The sequence below is a fragment of the Sparus aurata genome, chromosome 21, assembly GCF_900880675.1.
Source record: "Sparus aurata chromosome 21, fSpaAur1.1, whole genome shotgun sequence".
NCBI classification, from domain to species: Eukaryota; Metazoa; Chordata; class Actinopteri; order Spariformes; family Sparidae; genus Sparus; species Sparus aurata.
In genome coordinates, this window is record NC_044207.1 from 11,044,563 (window position 1) to 11,062,982 (window position 18,420).

General features: G+C 41.6%; 1 protein-coding gene across 2 annotated transcripts; it reads left to right on the forward strand.

Moving 5' to 3' along the window:
• Positions 1–560: 560 nt before the first annotated feature.
• On the forward strand, positions 561–12,632 carry LOC115573159 (phospholipid phosphatase 3-like). 2 transcript variants are annotated; one of them, XM_030403827.1, is made up of 6 exons: positions 561–1,149; positions 6,415–6,569; positions 10,968–11,248; positions 11,585–11,642; positions 11,772–11,948; positions 12,494–12,632. In XM_030403827.1, exons 1-6 carry the CDS (start codon positions 1,011–1,013, stop codon positions 12,620–12,622), a joined length of 939 nt encoding a protein of 312 aa, XP_030259687.1. In that variant the 5' UTR covers positions 561–1,010; the 3' UTR covers positions 12,623–12,632. The 2 variants fall into 2 exon arrangements, with proteins under 2 accessions (XP_030259687.1, XP_030259686.1); XM_030403826.1 differs by lacking the exon at positions 6,415–6,569 and adding an exon at positions 7,163–7,320 and having other exon boundaries at positions 564–1,149.
• The last annotated feature ends 5,788 nt before the right edge of the window (positions 12,633–18,420 follow it).

The window sequence follows — 18,420 nt, forward strand, 5'->3', positions numbered from 1 at the left end:
AGGAAGCTGAAAATGGAGCCAAGCAGAGACCAGACCAGACCAGCGCTGGCTCAGTCGTGTGTGAGTTGACCAATCAGAGCAGACTGGGTATTGGGGAGGGGGGTCTTAAAGAAAAGGGAGTTTAAACAGAGCATTTCAGACAGGGGGGGCTATAGAGCGCTGCTGCAGTGGGTGGTATGAGCATTAAAGCATGTAAACCTATTCTAGTAGGAAATTTGGCATATTACAGTTGCTGGAATAGAAATGTCAGTATATAGAGAGATATAAGAAACTAAATAGAGAAAAAAATCATAAAAATAAAAATGCACTCAATATAACAATGTGTATTCAAGCTATCATATGTGACAACTATATACACCTTGAAGTAGAAACACGACTTGAATTGGAAAAAAGGTGAAAATAGCACAAGTATTGCAGCTTGTTTTGTTTTTTTTTTAACATCATCTAAAAGTTACATTTATTGATTGATATGTCATATTGTGATTTAAAAACATTTGTAGCACTAGAACCTCAACTTGAATCATATTGGTGGAGGACAAATGAAGCGCCACGTAAATGGCAGAGGGAACACTAATGTGCTTGTACCCCTACACATGTTCACTGTTATCTGGCTGACTTGGCTTTGTGAAATCCCCCTGCAGCACCCAGAGGTGAGTGTGGGAACGAGGCTGTGTGAGGCAGCTAGCATATGGCATTAATTGAAAGAGGAGGGGCTGGAGGAGGGGCTTGTTGGAGGGCTGTCAAAGGACTCCCACTACATCCAAGGAAAGGAGTAAAGGATGGTCAGAAGTTAGAAGAAAGCGAGCTGCGATTGTTAGTGGACAGACAGGAAGCTGTGGTCAGCGTTATTCTCTCACCAGACGAGCATCAGCACAGACTCGCATGACTACTCCTAAGGATTCAGGTAGATTCGCTTAAAGTAGATAGTAGAAGATACATTGAACGGAGCAAAGCAAAGGCTACAAACACGTTCTTCATTCCGCTTTTATCAGAAACAAAACACTCTTTAAATGCAACGCTGCTTGATTTATGAGAAGAATATGGCAGCCGAGACGAGGAACGGCGGGAGTTCACTGAACAACAATAACTGCAAAGACCACAGCAGGAGAAAGTTGCTGGTCGGAGTGGATCTCTTCTGCTTGTTTTTAGGTAAGAGCCCCACTGTATGTTAATTACTGTCTTCAGTAACATGTATCACAATACTGCGAGCACTTCTGATGCTCAACTGGACATGTATGACTTTTACTAATGTCATTGTAATGTAACTAACGTTAATGTCGTTTTCAACATTAAGCGAGCTAATGTTTCTTAACTTCAATGGTGGTAACGTTAAAGTTAAAGTTAACTCTCCTGTTTCTGTGTGTTAACCTTCATGTGTACTGTAGGTATAATATGATGTTCCCTTTAGCTTTCTTGATATATTGAAGATGTTTTATATGATTACCAACTGCCTAACTACTCTTTGTTTACCTGTACTTGCCAACTACAGAGAAAAATGACGTTTCTGTTGCTAATATCGTAGTTGAGCTAGCTTTAACTGAAACTATTAAGATATAGAAAACTAGAAGCCTAAAACTTTAACTTTTTTTTATATGTATACAATTGTAAAGCTTTGGTTAATTAATCATCATGTAATACTTATCAGCCCTAACAAACAGTGATATGGTCTATAAGCAACTGTTTATTGCAAAGATACTTAATGGTTGACGAATACGGCAAAGTTATAAACATATGAATAGTAAAATAGATTTAATTAACTTTGAATTTACCATTTATTAATGGTTATTATGAAATATTACCAAAAATTAATGTTACCTTAGCTAATTTACATATTAAAACACTTTTTGTTAGCCCTTAATGTTTTAGCTACCACACCAGCTCATAAACACTCAAGTAACTAAGCAACAAGTGGTGTCCCATCAACAGTTAAAGCCTACACATTTAACTGTAACTGCTATTAAGCTACATATTTTCCAAATATTACATTAGCTAGAGGAAGTCTGTTTTCCTGAGAACCCCACCAATAATAAAAAAAAAAAGCTGTCAAAGAGAAATAATAAATTGCCCCTGGAGGGATATATTTCTTTGGTCTCCACCCACACCTGTACCGTAGCCCCGCTCGCTTTGACTCCTCGTTATATTTTCCAGAGTGGCTCACATTCCACACCGACAGGAATTCTCTTGATCCCAACATCTGGCTTAAAATATAAGTGTGTGTGTGTGTGTGTGTGTGGAGTAATTAAGGGAAGTGGTGAAAAGGTCAGACCTGAGTGTGTGTGCATGTTCATCAGCACAGGTCCTGTGATCTTCAGCAGCCGCAGACAGCAGGGTTCAAGTTATTATTGTGGGTGAAACACTTCTGCATTGAAGTTTGAACCCAAAAGTCCTGCAAAGGGTTCTCCAGTCCTTGGGGCTTAACCTTTGATCGTTCACTAATTTCTCTTAATTACATTTTTTCCCTCTGGTATAACCATATGTTTCCAATGTGTCCGGTGCAAGATGAGTGGAAGAACATGATTGCAAACAGCAAATCAGTGCTGCAAAATTAAAATTGTTGCAACCGCCTGGGAAAAGCACCAGGCCATCCATTGTTGAAACAATCCCATGAAAGATCTACAGTATAAACAGCCCTTTTCTGACAAGCTATGTTTAGTTTTGGTCTAGTTTTTTGTCTCCATGGAGGGTAAATCCCCGTGATTTGCTCTCTATGTACATAACTCCCCACAGAGAAGCTTGTCAACAAACCACCAGTGTTTTGTTTGGATAAAGATGTGGTGTAAAGAGAGCAGCCACAAGGAGGAAATGGTTGGACTTTACTGGTAATCACAGCTCTTCCATTCTCTCACACTGATTTCAGTTACAGTAAAACTGCATCCGGGTATAAATCTCTCCTCTTTTCAGATGCTCATAGACAATCCCAAGTCACAGTGATCCCAGCAGACTATCAGTGACAGTAAGGATGACATGAGCCGAAATTCACCCTCATTCAGAAGTGAATGAAACAGAATCTTTTGGAAAGCAAAGGGCTGTTATTTAGTTTCTTTCCTCAAAGCTCTGGTGAGGTGATCAGGTTCAGTTCACAGTAAGCCGGGGCAGGTGGCTTTCATGTTCCCAGTTAATCGTCTTAAAACATTTCAGAGTACTTTTGCCCCGGTTCAGCAGTAAGTAAAAAGGGGATGATCACCTGTAATTGCGTCCATATTTTTTAGGTTTTGCAAACAATGGCGCTTATTTATTTATTTTGAACCAAGGCAACATTGTGGACGGTTGTTTAATGTTCTGTCAAACAAAAGCGTTTCCATGTTTGCCCGTTGGTTGAACTGACCCTTCAAGATTAACGAACAATAGCTTGAACAAAATCAAATTTGCTTTAAATGTGCAGTCTATGATTTGATACTAACTTTTACAGACACTCTTTTCTGCCTCTGGGCCATTAGTCTTAGTTTAAGGGCTGGTCAATCATGGCTGTATAGACATTTTAATTTTTCAAACCCAACAATGAATGAAACACCAAAAGTAAAACAAAGACTTGAGATATGTGATACATTTTATCACATGTTGTAAAGAGGAAAGAGTCCCACAATGATATCTGCTGTTTCAAATGCTTTAATTTGGTTAACCTTAGAATAAATTGATCTTGCGCAACTGTATGAACATTTTTTCACAGAAGGTGCTGAATGATGTCTGCAACAATTTTCTAATTGAGATGTATACATACATTCTACATGTCTGTTGTTCGTCTTTGACAATGCTGTGTATGTTGTGTTTATGTTTGTATTTATGTACGTGTTTTGTTAGCACCAATAATTGTCAGCATTACTTTTGTTTGTGCGTGTGTATTTGGAGGCTTTAGGAATATAGGAGGAACACGTGTGTACGTTGTAAACTGCCCTGTGTGTCACACCTTCCCTTCTTTTGACATTTGAGGAATAAATAGAGCAGAATAACGGAAGAAAAGCAGCAAGTAGAGCCACCAGCAGCTCGGTTGAAATGCCCTTTTATTTAACCCAAGCAGGCAGGCCTGGTTTCTCTTCCACAGTGGAACTATGAGCTAAGTTTTGCAGCAGGCCAAACAGACAGACAGACAGACAGACAGCACAGTCAGACGGGGGGGGGGGGGCTGCTGAGAGTAAAAACAACTGCATCTGTGTATACACCACAACTACCTCAGACATGTATACATTTCTGCAGCAGACAGTGAGAGATCCCTGCGAGTGGAAAATGTGCGTCTGTTTATTTTAATAGTCACACTTGGTGTTTTGGCGAATGCCTCCAAAATATGGTGGGGGATTTATACATTGATTCTAGTTTCCACAAACTGCAGCTACACGCAGCTGCCAGTGCTGAACTGGGGGAAAGGCTAATGGGCAGAACATTACAAACAAGTGTTTCTTCATAATAATGTGTTTTCTCCCATAAAAGGTGAGAAAACACCTCGCTGATGTGCTGAAAAGTCATCATCGTTCTTCAGTTACGGTGTTTGTTTGTTTTCAGACAGGGCTCCCAAGTTGATTGTTAAGCAGACTGCTTCAGGGCAAAGCTGAATAAAAGACACCTGATGTTGACATCAGGAACTGAAATCTCAGGGATCAAAAAATGCCCCCATCCAGCTCCAATTCTATTTTGTTTGTTTCTGTTGTCTTTGGGTCGATGTTGAGCTCATGCAAAAGACATACCCACGCCTGCTGACTGGTGTTGTTGTTGGCAGGACAAGGACCCCCTCCTCTTCCTCCTCCTCCTTCCCCCGACTTGTAAGAAGCGGGAGAGGAGGAAGAGGGTAGGAGGGGAAAATCCTGACATGCTGTACTCAATGCTGATGCTGCACTGTTTCGACGGATGGAGGGGGTCAGAGGGACTGAGCGGAGAAAAAAATAACCCCGCTGAATGTCTGGAAAACAGCTCCTGACAGTGTCTTGTTGTTGTTGTGGTTTTTTTCCACCTTTTTTCAATCAGCTGTTTAAAGCACTTGACCCACGCAGGTCCCTCAAAAGCTGTTTTTTTTCACAATCTTTTGACATTTACTAGACTAAATAATTATTGTCTGCTGATTGTAAAATAATCAGCAGACAAATAGATGGTGATAGGAATCGTTGGTCGTAGCCCTTGGCCTGACCAGGCTCAGCAAAGTGAAGGTGTCAGACATTCAGGATTTGACAAAGTGGACTTTAAGCGCTGCATATTTTTACAGTTACAGAACTATAGACATGCCACCCTGCTCTTTCTCTCACCACCAGACTAGCTCAGGAACCGATCGTAGCTCTGTCCGGGTGTTTGTTTGAAGAGCGGGAATGAAAGCGAGAAAGTTAATAATGTGAATCCTGCTGAATGTGGAGGGAAGGCCAAGTTTCTGGAGTTCCCATCAGGCAGCGGAGCTCTGTCCGTAACCTGAGCCTAACCCAGCTGGACCTTCAAAGGCCAAGTCAGCTGTGTGGATGTGAAGGGTTGAGGGGCTCAGCAACTGAAGCGTATGTTGACATTTGGTTTTAGAAATCATGGCCCCCCCTCCACCCACCCGCCATCACCACAACCATCCCGCCGTCAGCAGCTCTCAGCACTGACCCCTGCACCCTGGTGCTTTTTAGCATTTGAGACAGAGGGCCAGAGGAAGAGAGAGAGAGAGAGAGAGCGCTTGTGTTTGTTTTCCTTTGTATCGGCAAATCGCAGAATTATTCTGGAGTGACTTGAAAGCCACACCATCAGTTAAATGCCACTTTGAAGTGATTTGAAAGTGTGTTTTCTAAATTCTGTCAGAGAGTTGAGGCCCTCTCCTGGGTACCACACTCAAATTTCAAAGTCCCTTCAGTCCTTCCAGTGAAGCCTTTGGTAAATGGGGAAAATAAGCTGTCCTTTTTGGCTGCCATCTTGGCTACACCCACTCTGTGTTTGTTGTCAGCACATAAATAAGATCCTTTTGCCACATTAAGTGGTGAATGACACTAAATTGATCAGACGCAGGAACCCCCCGAGGCATCTTAAAGTGGGCCTTTTTAAGTGCACTTGAAAGCCTTGGCAAGCAAAGACGGGAGACTCTGATAGAGTTTTAGGGGTTTTTTCTTGCCATTTAGCAGCAATGGTTTCTCTTAACATGACACATCCAATCATTTTAGCACTAACTCAGCCTGTTGGCGATCAGTTGATGCTATTTTAAGTACAAAAGGTTCACTCAAGTCTAAAACAATGGCGTAGCTTTGATTTTTCCATTCATTCCAACAGATGTGATATCGTTTATTGGGGCTGTCTCTTATGTGAAAGCCTCAGTGTCCACTTTGAAAACAGAATGAGATAAATAACTTCAATACGTTGCTGTCTGACTGTATGATTTCTGTCTTTGTTTGCTTCTCTGTCTGTCTTCCTGTTGATAACGTCCATTGATGCGGCTCTTTGACGTCTGCTCGTGTGTGTCCAACCATACAGTGTTGCTTGTTGCTGCGTTTTTGCACAAATCTCCCTTCCCGCCTTACCAGAGAGGATTCTTCTGCAACGACGACAGCATCAGGCTGACCCATAAGAGCAGCACGGTGTCCAACACTGTGCTCACAGCCGTGGGCGTCAGTGTGCCCGTGGTCTCAGTAAGTCCTGCTGTGGTACTGCAAGAGAACTGGGGAGCACATGTTGGGACGCTCACTTCATCCAGTGGTTGGCTTGTGACACCTCAAAAGACCCGATTGGTTCAGACAGACTCTGACTCAGTGGTTTTGCACGTTGTAGATCATTAGCTTTAAATCGTGTAGACACTACATTACTGCCAACCATTTTGATATTCTGCCCTAAAGACAAGGCAGCCATTCCTTTCCATTCATTTCACTACTAAACTTTGAACTGTTTTCATCAGGCAAAAAATAACAAAGATCTGCTTGAAGGTGCACTCCTGACCTGAATAAGTCACAAGTGTAATGCAACTGCTGATTATTTTTGATAAATAATGAAATTATTGTTTATTCCCCAAAAAAAAAGCTAGAGTAATTATTTGTTGTTTAGTCACAGATAACAACCTCGGGATGGATTGAGCCGGTCCCAGATGCTTCCTCGTTGCCTCTTGCTCGTACCGGCGACCCCCGTAATTTGCGTTTCATTAACCCAGCACCTCCATCTCTCTCTCCCACACCCATCCCCAACCCCACCCCTCTTTCTCTCTGTGCCGCTCACTGCTTCTTCACACTAGCCGGCCTGCCTTTCTTGGTCATTGAGACCAGCGCTGTTCAGCCTTACCGTAGAGGGTTTTACTGCGATGATGAGTCCATCAAGTACCCGGCCAAAAATGGAGACACCATTAGCGACGGTGTGCTTAGCGCTGCTGGCATTCTTATCACCATCCTCTCTGTAAGTCACCTCACTCTGATCACTAATGTCATCATCACTTCTTATGTTTCAGCAGCCTTCACTGGTACTAGCAGCACCCACTGACACTTAATAGTAGATGTTGACCACATGATTTCTCATCCTTGTTTTAATGTCTCTCATATGTGCAGTAGATGTTTGATTTGTTTATAATAACAGTCACAATTCCATCAATACATGATAATATGGTAATGATGTAGAGATTTTAATGTTTTTTAACACATGTTCTTGTTTTTCTGCAACCAAATCACTTTTCATTCCGGCTTTACTTATGTTCAGAGAAATACCCCTTTACAGGGCCTGTTCAGACTGCTGACTCTTGGTTGAGAGGTTATAAACTGAGATAATCTTACATGATTACTGAAACAGCACCTCCCCATACCTGTGCTATCAGTCCGTCTGATGGGCTTCAAGAGATTCTAGATAAGATCAGTCATCAGCATTTGTTAAAGGCTTTCTCTTCAGGGGCTTTAGATGACTCAGGTGATAAAGGTACTTGAACAAGAGGAGTGTTGAATAGTCTGTTCCATTCTTCTGAGAGAAAACGTCAAGGCTGTATCCAAACTGTACTCTAAACCATCCCAACATCCAGTGATTCCATTTTACTTTGCCACTGCATACATGTCGAAATCCCCTGTCTGCTCTTGATGTTTTTCTGCCACGGTTTTCAGACGTGCTTCCATTTTAGGTAATCTCTCTACACTTCAGAACATCTTCACAGCCATTGCTTCCCCTTCTGAAGTGGCATTTCAAATGCAACAATTTGATGCTAGGTCTCGGAACTTTTTTAGAAAGCTGTCACTTTTGAAATGTCAACGGATTATTGTCCTTAATGTTAATAGGGCTTCAGACTGCAGTAGAAACTTAGAAAACAACAGGCTGAATTAACCTCTTGGGTTCCTTGTAAAACAGTTCCTGGGACCACAAGTCCTAGGAATTTTGGATGGAAATGAGGCTGGGGAACACGATTGTGTACTTGCCTTTGAGTTCTCTCGAAACACTTCTGAATTCACAGCCATATACGCCCCCCAAAATCTGACATCCGTATCCACACATAAGGAAAGAAAACTACCACACAAAACACAGACAGAAAAAAACAGAGAGAAAAACATTACTGCGGTTGTCATAGGTGGTAAGTTAGTCCCTCCATCTAATTGTTTCCCTTCACACATTGGCCCATTGACATGTCTCTGATGGGGTATGAAGCTATTATCCAGATCATTTCAATTATTGATTGTTAAGTAAGGCAACAGCATAGGGACCATTACGTGTCTCAATTTGTCTCGATTTGTCTTAAATTTAATCCAATTTATAAATTGAACCACTGCCAACACACCGGCAGCAATTAAGAAGCCAACTAGCTACCACACATGAACACTTATGAACTATTTAGCAAAAAAAATAGCTAAAGATATGCTTGTCAGACTTTAGCAACAATTTAGCAACAATGTGCTAACAAAGCACTAACAAATTAGCCACCACATTAGAATGCCTAGAATAATTCATATTTTAGCCATGAACTAGCAAAGATTAACTCCTAGAACATGCATTAAACAGCGGGCACACTTCAAAAATTCTTCAGGACACGTCTAGTTGCCCTGCAGTGTTACTCTTATCAGAACTGCCATAGCATGTACAGCTGGCACCTGGCAGACCCGTGGTAGGAAGGTGCCCGGCCTCATGGCTTGGATTCTCCATTGTGTCTCCTTGCAGCCAATAGAGCCCTCGTCCTGGAGTGCAGACTCCTCCATGGGCTTGGGGCCACAGGGGTTTTCATGGTGAGAACGAGTGCTGGCTCTGTGTAATTATGGTTGACGCAATGGTTGTTCGTTGAAATACAGTAATTGGTGGGGCGGAATTGTGGTGAAGGCTCCAAACAAGAAGACGTTGCCAGATATCTAATTTTCCCCCCGAGCAAAACGTGACTTTACAATTTCATCTCCCCCCTGGAGTATTTTGGCTGGCCTTTGTGTTTCGTGAACCAGAAAACACCAACATTGACTCATTTAGTGCTCCACTTCCCACTGGATAGAGCTGAGAAACAGGAAAGGCCACATCCTTTATAATTTATGTAGTTTTTTTTTTTAAAGAAGATGTGAAGATACCATGGTGTCATTTTGGGAGTAGAAGGCGTTTGACATAAGCTACAAATCAACACATTGCCGCCATGATTATCTCTTGAGGTTTCAGTGCAATAGCTACATATCCTACAAAGCCAATTCATGTATTCATTCACACAGTTAAATCTTTCACACAAGAGGAACCAGATGTGTTTTCTCCCCTTTCCCTCTTTCCCATGGAAGCAGCTGGGCTTTATCGAGCTGGCTCCAAAGGCCTGGATGGTGGAAACAGCTCACTCTATCAGCTTGTTAAATCTCTGGTAGAGGCTATTCCTCTGCAGAGAGTGTTTCCCAGAATGAGAGTCATTTCTGCGCCCCTCGGAAGAATGTCTGATGAAATCGAGATGCTAACATGAAAACAGCCCGACATCCCTCGTGAAATCGGAGCCGCTTCAGACAGACGGGCAGAGCGGTGAAAAATAAACGTGCCCCCGACGTGCGCCTGGTGGAGTCTGGCCACCAAAATCAGACACATCGCCTAGCTCAGCGTTTCTGCTGATTAGAACCAGCGGTGCCTCCCCCGCTGCCTCCCTCTCCACTCATTCCTCCTCTCACCTTCCTTTTTCTTCCCCTTTCCCCTCCTTTCCTTGTTTGCCCTTTTCTTTACCTTTCACTCCTGTCTTTTTATACAGTCTTTCTACTTACGATCCTCCTGCTTTCCATCCCTATACTCTCACCCTGAAACTTCCCCACACTCTCGTTTTGACTCCTCTTCCACGCTTTCGTTTGTGAGCTGCCGGGAGACAACAGGGCATGAGGGGGTTGGGAAGGCGTTTTTTTTTTTTTTTTTGAGCTTTAACAGCTGCTGTTAGTTACAGCTATCCACCTCCCCCTCAGCGTGCCTTACACGTCAATCGTCGTTTTTTTAGACGATGGTTTATTTACACACTTACAGAAAACTATACGCGGTGGACAGTTCCAGTCGCCTCCCACGTCGCCTCACTGTTTTGTCTCAGAAGTAGAACGACACAGGTAAACACATTCGACTATAAATTAGCCCTTTTCAAACCACTTCAAGAGACATCGCTGAATATATTTTAGCTGCTCATAATAACACCTTGATCTGGAAAAAAAAGTTATTTCAGTCACAAACATTACTTAAGTTCTCCACTCTGATTGTCAGCCAGGTCCCAAATATCCACCTTCAGCCAATCATACACTTAAAGGCACATTTCAAAGCACTGTTAGCACTGTTGGATTACACTTTCTATAGTTGTTGTGTTATTTCTAATGTTCTTCTCTACTGTTAAAAATGGTAATGAGGAGGTATGTCTTAAACTAAACAACAGAGAAGTTAACTAGGTTGCTCCTGGGTAAACACATTCCTCTGTTCAAGTACCATGAATTCAAAATCCTGCCCCTGTCCCAAAAAAAATTAGTCCCTCTTCACTAACACATTGTCACTTTGTACTCAAGAGATGTGAATTATGTGCTGATAAATTAGGGTGGACACTCGTGCTGGGACGAAGTCAGACTCCTGATATTCACCGCTGTCTTCTGTCCCCTCAGATCATCATCGGGGAGAGCTACAGGATCTACTTCCTGAACGAGGGATCCAAGTCTTTTGTGGGGAACCCCTACATTTCTGCTCTCTACAAGCAGGTGGGCGTGTTCATCTTCGGCTGCGCAATCAGCCAGTCCTTCACCGACATCGCCAAAGTGTCAGTGGGCCGTCTGCGCCCTCACTTCCTCGATGTGTGCAAACCTGATTTCTCCACCATCAACTGCTCGCTGGGCTACATCACTGACTACCAGTGTCAGGGCCCGGAGGGCAAAGTTCAGGAGGCCAGGTAATCCTTAAAATCTAGAAACATATATTCATAGTTGAACTTTTGTAATGTAGGCCTCAGGTTTTGTAAAGCAGTCCACTGGTCTAGCATTGAACTCCTGCAACACTGCTGGACTCAAAATGGAAAATCTGAAAACAAATGATAAAAGTCAATACAGCGAAACTATTTAATCCAACACACTCCTCTTCCTTATCGAAACCTGGCATCTGGCATGTGTAAAATTGGTGGACTCACCCTTTAATTTACACATATTTGTACGTGTGTTGTCTATTGACAGCTTTGACATGCCCGTTGTGGTACTGTGGTATATCCCTGACTGTCCTCTATTCTTCTCAGGAAGTCCTTCTTCTCTGGACATGCATCGTTCTCCATGTACACCATGCTGTACCTGGTGGTGAGTTGCTGAATTGTTTTACCATACACACTCTATTTTTGTACTGTGTATGGATACGCAACACATTTCCCTACTCAGACAATAAAGCGTTTCTGTCTACATCAACTCACTCTCGTGTCTCTTGTACAGTTTTACCTGCAGTCCCGTTTCACTTGGCACGGAGCGCGCCTGCTGCGCCCTCTGACCCAGTTCACCCTCATTATGATGTCCTTCTACACCGGCCTGTCCCGAGTCTCCGATCACAAGCACCACCCCACTGACGTCCTGGTTGGTTTTGTACAGGGCGCCCTGGTGGCCTACTGCATAGTGAGTGCTTCTATGATGTAGTAATATTGTATCTTCCATATTAGATTACATTATGTATCATTAAGAATGATCTATAAATGAATTGCATAAGTTATTTCTAACTTTCTAATTAGAAATAATGATGATTATAATATAATCTTTTCATGGACAAAAAAAAGCTGCGCAGCACGAAATATTATCAACCACGTCAAGTAAACAATTTAGGAATGTACATAATTATCTCAGAGGCATCTTTGATTTATATCTAAATCCAACAGGAGCATGTACATAGGTCTAAAATTGAGGTGTACATAGCCAGTCTTTCTTTTTCTTATTAAACATTGTGCTCGTGAGTACAGCGAATATCTCGAATATACAGTACGTTTCAGTTTGTCAAAACAGGATTGAGCCGTTTACTGACCTACAAGCCTGAAAGAAGCAGGCTTTTATAGTTGTATAGGCAAAACCCATTTCTGCATTGTTATACTAATTTTTCTGATTTTGAATGTGCCAGTTTCAACAACAGAGGTTGAAATATTCATGTTTTTTTTCTGTTGCCTCCACAGGTCTTCTTTGTGTCTGATCTGTTCAAGCCCAAAGGTAGACGTTCCACCCTCTTACCAACCCCTGTAAAGAAAGATCTTGTTCCTCCAGCAGACATCAGAGAGCGGAGCAATCATCTCATCATGGCATAGAAAAGCCTGCAGACTGACTGTACATAACCCTGACCTGTGCCATTTAAATCACTACTTCAGCCACTGGCCAATACTGGATAATGCAGACAAATGTGGAATCTTGAACATGTCAGAGGATGAGAGGAGGCCATGGAAAACAGTCAAGAGCCGTTTTGCTTTCTCGACGGAAACCTTCATGTTTTTCCTCAGTCTCACCAGACATGTTAATGTGGAAATGAGAGAGGACCAGAGATATTTGTTCCTCCTCTGTTATGAAGATTATTGGAGATCGACCTCCGTTAAGTCCTTTCCACGGACGATGGTTTGAAACCAAACAAAACCGAGAAACGGCAGCTGTAAACAAAGCTGTATGTGGCTTTATTTTGCCTTTTCTCCCCTCAGCTGCATCCAGCAATGGGAGCTTTAAAAATATTCCTGCACTCACTCGTGACAATACAAACGACAAAAAAACAAATTCCTTGATTTCATGAAGGATGTTGTTTTGGTTTGGTTTTATTACAAACATAAGCATTTTATGTGTGATTTATAGCACTATTTTAGCTAAACTCAGTACTGTTTGTTTTTTTTCACCACTTGAATGACTAAAATGAAGCTTTTGGAAAGCTTTGTAAGACTTTTTACTTTTTATTTTGTCCATAATGTAGTGTTTCTTAGAAGGTGCACATAAGTTACAGTAGGTGGAAAGAACAGTGAGAGCGTATGTGTTGGATCTGGGCCTCTTTCTGCTGGGCAGGACGAGCCCCCACTGAGCCATTTAATGAAATGACTGTCTGTTATATGTACCAGACGGGTGCTCGCAAGTGTTAGGTCAGAGTGTGTGTGTGTGTGTGCCTGGGTGAGGCCTTTCTGTGAGCGTGCCAGTGTGTCTTAATGTCATGTCTATATATTTCAGTGTTTATAGCGTACAAGTGTGCCTCTCCTCTGCCAGAGAACAGGCACCTGCTCCGACAGACACATGTAACTGGAGACAGGAACACTGTGGAAACAAAAGAGTCATAGACAGTGTGTGTCCTTTACTGTTGCTAATCATAGTGATGATTCATATATATATATATATATATATATATATATATATATATATATATATATATATACACATATATATATATATATATATATATATACACATATATATATATATATATATATATATATATACACATATATATATATATATATATATATACATATATATATATATATATATATATATATATATATATATATATATATATATATATATATATATATATATATATATATATATACACATATATATATATACACACACATATATATATATATATATATACAAACATATATATACATATATACACACTTAAAATATAGACAGGGACTTCCCTGGAGCAGTGGTTATTTTAAAGAAGCTTCTCGCTAAAGCGCAATTTGGCAAAACGTTAAAAAGAAACAATTTATTATTCTGGCCCATTGTAACGGCTCATTGCATGAAGTCTTATAACACAATAGGCCTGGAAATCAGGCTCTGGATTAGGATAGACGGAAATCATTAAGTTTGTGTGACATTAATTTAATTAATGTTTATAATAATTCTTAAAACCACTGACTGAAAGCTTTTAGCCTAGCTCAAACTGGCGAACTAACCCTAACTCCCAAGTGCCCCCATGTTAAAGACAAACACAGATAAGGAGTACCCTCTTGGATTCGTGAAGTGCCCTCTCTTTTTAACTTTTTCACCCATGGCCGTCAGACATCCTTAGTCCGCCACTGCTAATTTGAAACCACATTGTGTGTCTGTGTGTGTGTCTGTGTGTGTGTGTGTGTGTGTGTGTGTGTTTTCCCATACGTGTCTTGAAAATCTTCTGTAATCAGCATCAGAACTCTGCATGCTGCCATAAATTGTACAAAACTGTGTCCTTTGTGTAAATACAGTGTATCTTTTTGAAGAAAACGCCCACTATGACTTTGTGTCAAGACCTGTGTAATTGTAAATCATGCTGCTTTAAAGAGGCGAGGCAGATGTGGCCCAGTTATGTTGACAACTTGTGAATATTAAGTGTTGTGTTTTGAACAAAGCTCTCGAGACAGACAGCTTCAGTACGTTTTTTTAATTAAAAAAAAATGCCTTTTCGATATTTTTGTAATGTCATGTGAAATTTTGTATGAAACTGTAAGACTTATCAAAGATGTCTTTAATAAAACGCGAAAGATCAGAAGTGGCGTGCTGTAGTGTTTATTGTATTCTTTGTGTCATACATTCAGACGAATCTCTGACTTTTGTACTATTATTAAGAAGCCTCCCAAATGAGCGTGCGATGGAGAGACCTGGGCGTGGGGCTATGGTATACTTCCCTGCTCAGCTTCCTGTGGGGAAATACTGTACATTCCAGGCTTTAACCCCTCTCCCCAATGGCTCTCTAGAATAATATAGACTCCACACAGAAACTATGCCAGAGTGGGAAAGTACATTCACATATGAGAATGCTTGGGAGCTATATAATTTGCTTTTAGTGTCTTGTGTTATCCTTGTAGACCGCCTTGTCCACACAACCTGAATAAACCGTACAGTACATATTAAGGACGTCTACAGGTTGAACCGTTTAACCCAGAGTTCTACCAGCACACTGTGAGCTGGGGTTTAAGGCCAGAGTGTTCACATGGTAACCTAAGCTGATTGATTTCACTGTGGATCAGGCACATTGCCCAGACGCAGATTTGAGTTGATTAGTTTAATAAACTGCAAAATGTGTTTTGTTTTCACGAGCACACCAGGGGTGGTACTGTTGTGTAGCAGCTGTCTTGTGTTATGACTACTGCTAAATGCCTATTTCCACTGTCTTAATTGGGCACAAGACTACACCCAACAGAGGATGTGTGCGTTGAGTTTTTTTTAGCCGGCGTGTCAAGGCATAGCAAAAAAAAGCTCAATGCTTTGGTCCGAGCTGAAATCCCTCAACAACTGTCGCTCTGATCCTTCATGATCCTCAGAGGATGACCCATCGACTGACTGGTGATCTCCTGGCCTTTCCTTCAGCCCACTATCAAGTTGGATTTTTTGTATTTGCATGAAATTTCTCAACAACTGTTGAATGGATTGCATAAGATTTGGTGCAGACATCCGTGCATGGTCCCTAAGGGATGAACCCTAGTGACTGATGATCAACAGATTTATATCTGAGCATGACCGGGCAATCAAACATCCAATTATCCAGTGAAACATTTCATCATCTACTGGTAAGGTTGGCCTCCTTTACTTTAGAGTTTGACATTTGCAGTCATGAGTGAAGTGAAGTTTGTCTTTATCTTTTTGTTGTGTTTTGGTTTTCTTTTTCTCTCTCGTCATGGTATTCCTCTGAAATGCACAGGGAGCATTAAAGGAGCATGGCGGACAGTAACAGTGTAGCGTTGTTTATGTCAGCCCCACTTTCAAACTCGCTGCCAACTTAATGACACTGACCAGAGATGGATGGAAAACTGTATACGTGCCCACTCTTGAAGGTTCCGACACCATACACAGCAACATGAAAACGGGCAAATAATTTGTGTCCATCCATGTGTCATGTTGGTGTGCCGATCAAAACCGGAGCCCACGGGTACCTGTGACTACTGCACAGTGTTTTGAGGAGGGAATAAATGCCGTTTCCCATTGAAGACACAAGCCAGATGTTAGTGGGTGTGAGTGGGTTTTTTGTCCAGTATGAAAAAAAGTGTTGAATAGAGCGCCTTAAATCATGGACACGTCCCCATGAAAGTAAGATGACCGCTTCACTTGTTGTAAAGCAGCATCATCAGGTTTTTATTAAATATGGTTTATCCTTATGCTAACTTGTTAGCATCCTTTGGGTATATAGGTTAATCATCATCTCCCTCTGTCTCTTTCTTCTCTCTAATCCGAAAAATGGAGCATGTTTGATCCGAGGTGTAAAGTCATTTATGTTACCAGACATGGCAGTGCCTTTAATTTACTGAGTGCTGCTCGCTCTGTTCAACAAATGTCCACATCTAGTGCCAAGAGCCTGACATAATGTTTATCTTTGCGAACCAGTCCTTACCCTCTCCATTAAACCATCCGTGGCGCAAGATTTTCTCAGAGATATCTTCGGTTGTAATTGAAACTGATGGGGGCTGCACGCTGGGTATATTTTTAGTATTCACCAGACCAACAAATGGCACATTCCTGTTTTTTGTTTTTTTCTTTAGCTGGACCCATTTTTTTCTGGTTGGGATTCAAAGAGGCTTTCTTGATCAGCAGAGCCGAACGTTGAAATAATGGAATCCTTTTCATGTGGTTTGGAGAAAAAAATTGTTGTGTTTTCCCCCCGCAGTTGAACCCCTCTTATTTGTGAAGTAATTACGCCGTGTGATTTAGATCCTTCTCATGAACTCTGTAGCACTGTTGTGGTTGCTCTGAAGTGATGACTTCTCCCCTTTCTTGTTTACCCCATACACACACACACACACACACACACACACCATGCAACATGTCCTCCCCCATTTAGATCGTTGTCAGTCACTTGAGTCACTAAACTGTTGTGTGTCTATTTTCCCATCACATGTAAACATTTTATTGTGACACTGTTTATTGTGCATGTTTTACAATGTGGGAGCAGTTTTTGGCTGTTCCTGTGTTGGGATGGTCTAACTATGGTTATATTAATAATAATTGTGTGTCGACAAGTTTTTGTTTTGTTTTTTATTTTAAATTATCCATCTACGGAGCTTGTAGAGAGCAGCAGAATAAGGGGATAATTTTATGTTAAAGACATTGTTATGACTGTAAGTCAGTAATTGTACAATGTTTGTCGGGTCCAAATGTATTGTTTTGTTCATGTCTCTGTAAGAATTCTGACAGCTTCTACCGAGGTTTGTCAGCCAATAGCAATACACCGTTACGATCGTAGTGTCTGTGTTTCGTCAGTGATCAATAGTTGCCATTTTGTTGAAAAAAAAAAGAGTTGCTGGGCGCTGCTCTACCACCCTAATGTTAGCTAGCTGGTGTTAGCAATTAGCAAACATAAACATTTGCTAGCTAGCCTTAGCAACAGTAGCTAATGCTTGCTTGCTAACACAAGCAGTGTTAGACAGCGTTAGCAATGTCAAAATGGAAGGGGTGGAGATGGAATACCACATATAGTGGCTAAGATAGCAAATGTTGGCTAGCTAGCCAGCAAACATTAACATTGCAAATGCTTGCCATCCTCAGCATGTTAGCTAATGTTTGCAACTTTGTAGCTGACGCTAGCTAGCAAACATTAACATTACTAATGCTACCTAGCCTTTGAAATTTGAGCGAAGGTTTGCTAGCTAACATAAGCAATGTCAGCTAGTGTAAGCAATGATAGCTAGTGCACCAAACTGACAGCCACCTGAGAGGGTAGCTAATGCTACCTAGCCTCAGCAAACTTAGCTTTGGTTTGCTAGCTAACGTGAGCAACCTGATGATTCGAACAGCAGTGTTGGAAGAGTAATGCAAGGGAAGGGGAGAGATTGAGTGTGACATTTGATGGCTTAATGTTACCAACAACACAGAAAAAACAGGAACAATCAATTTAATGCTTGAGTTAAAAAGAAAAAAGGGCATAAGAAAAAAGCTGACCTTCCTGAAAGACTTCATAAAGTTTGTCTGCTGCCTGCTCCTTCAGTCAACTTGAGGCCTGTCACAGAGTCTGACGCCACATGCCATTATTGGCAGGAGCTGTTGAGGTCATTTGTTCGCTCCCTGACAGATGGAGGGACGCTGAGAGGAAGCGAGGCACACCCTCCAAATGCCCTGGCTGATAAGTGACCTCATTACAGCTCCACTGGGCATGTTTTTCTTA

What these genes read in the sequence shown, in the direction of transcription:
- LOC115573159 (XM_030403826.1), top strand. Translation starts at nt 1,011, where the DNA reads ATGCAACGCTGCTTGATTTATGAGAAGAATATGGCAGCCGAGACGAGG. An exon ending in TCTCTTCTGCTTGTTTTTAG is followed by an intron (nt 1,150 to 7,162) that starts GTAAGAGCCCCA and finishes TCTTCACACTAG; the next exon opens with CCGGCCTGCCTTTCTTGGTC. An exon ending in TTCTTATCACCATCCTCTCT is followed by an intron (nt 7,321 to 10,967) that starts GTAAGTCACCTC and finishes CTGTCCCCTCAG; the next exon opens with ATCATCATCGGGGAGAGCTA.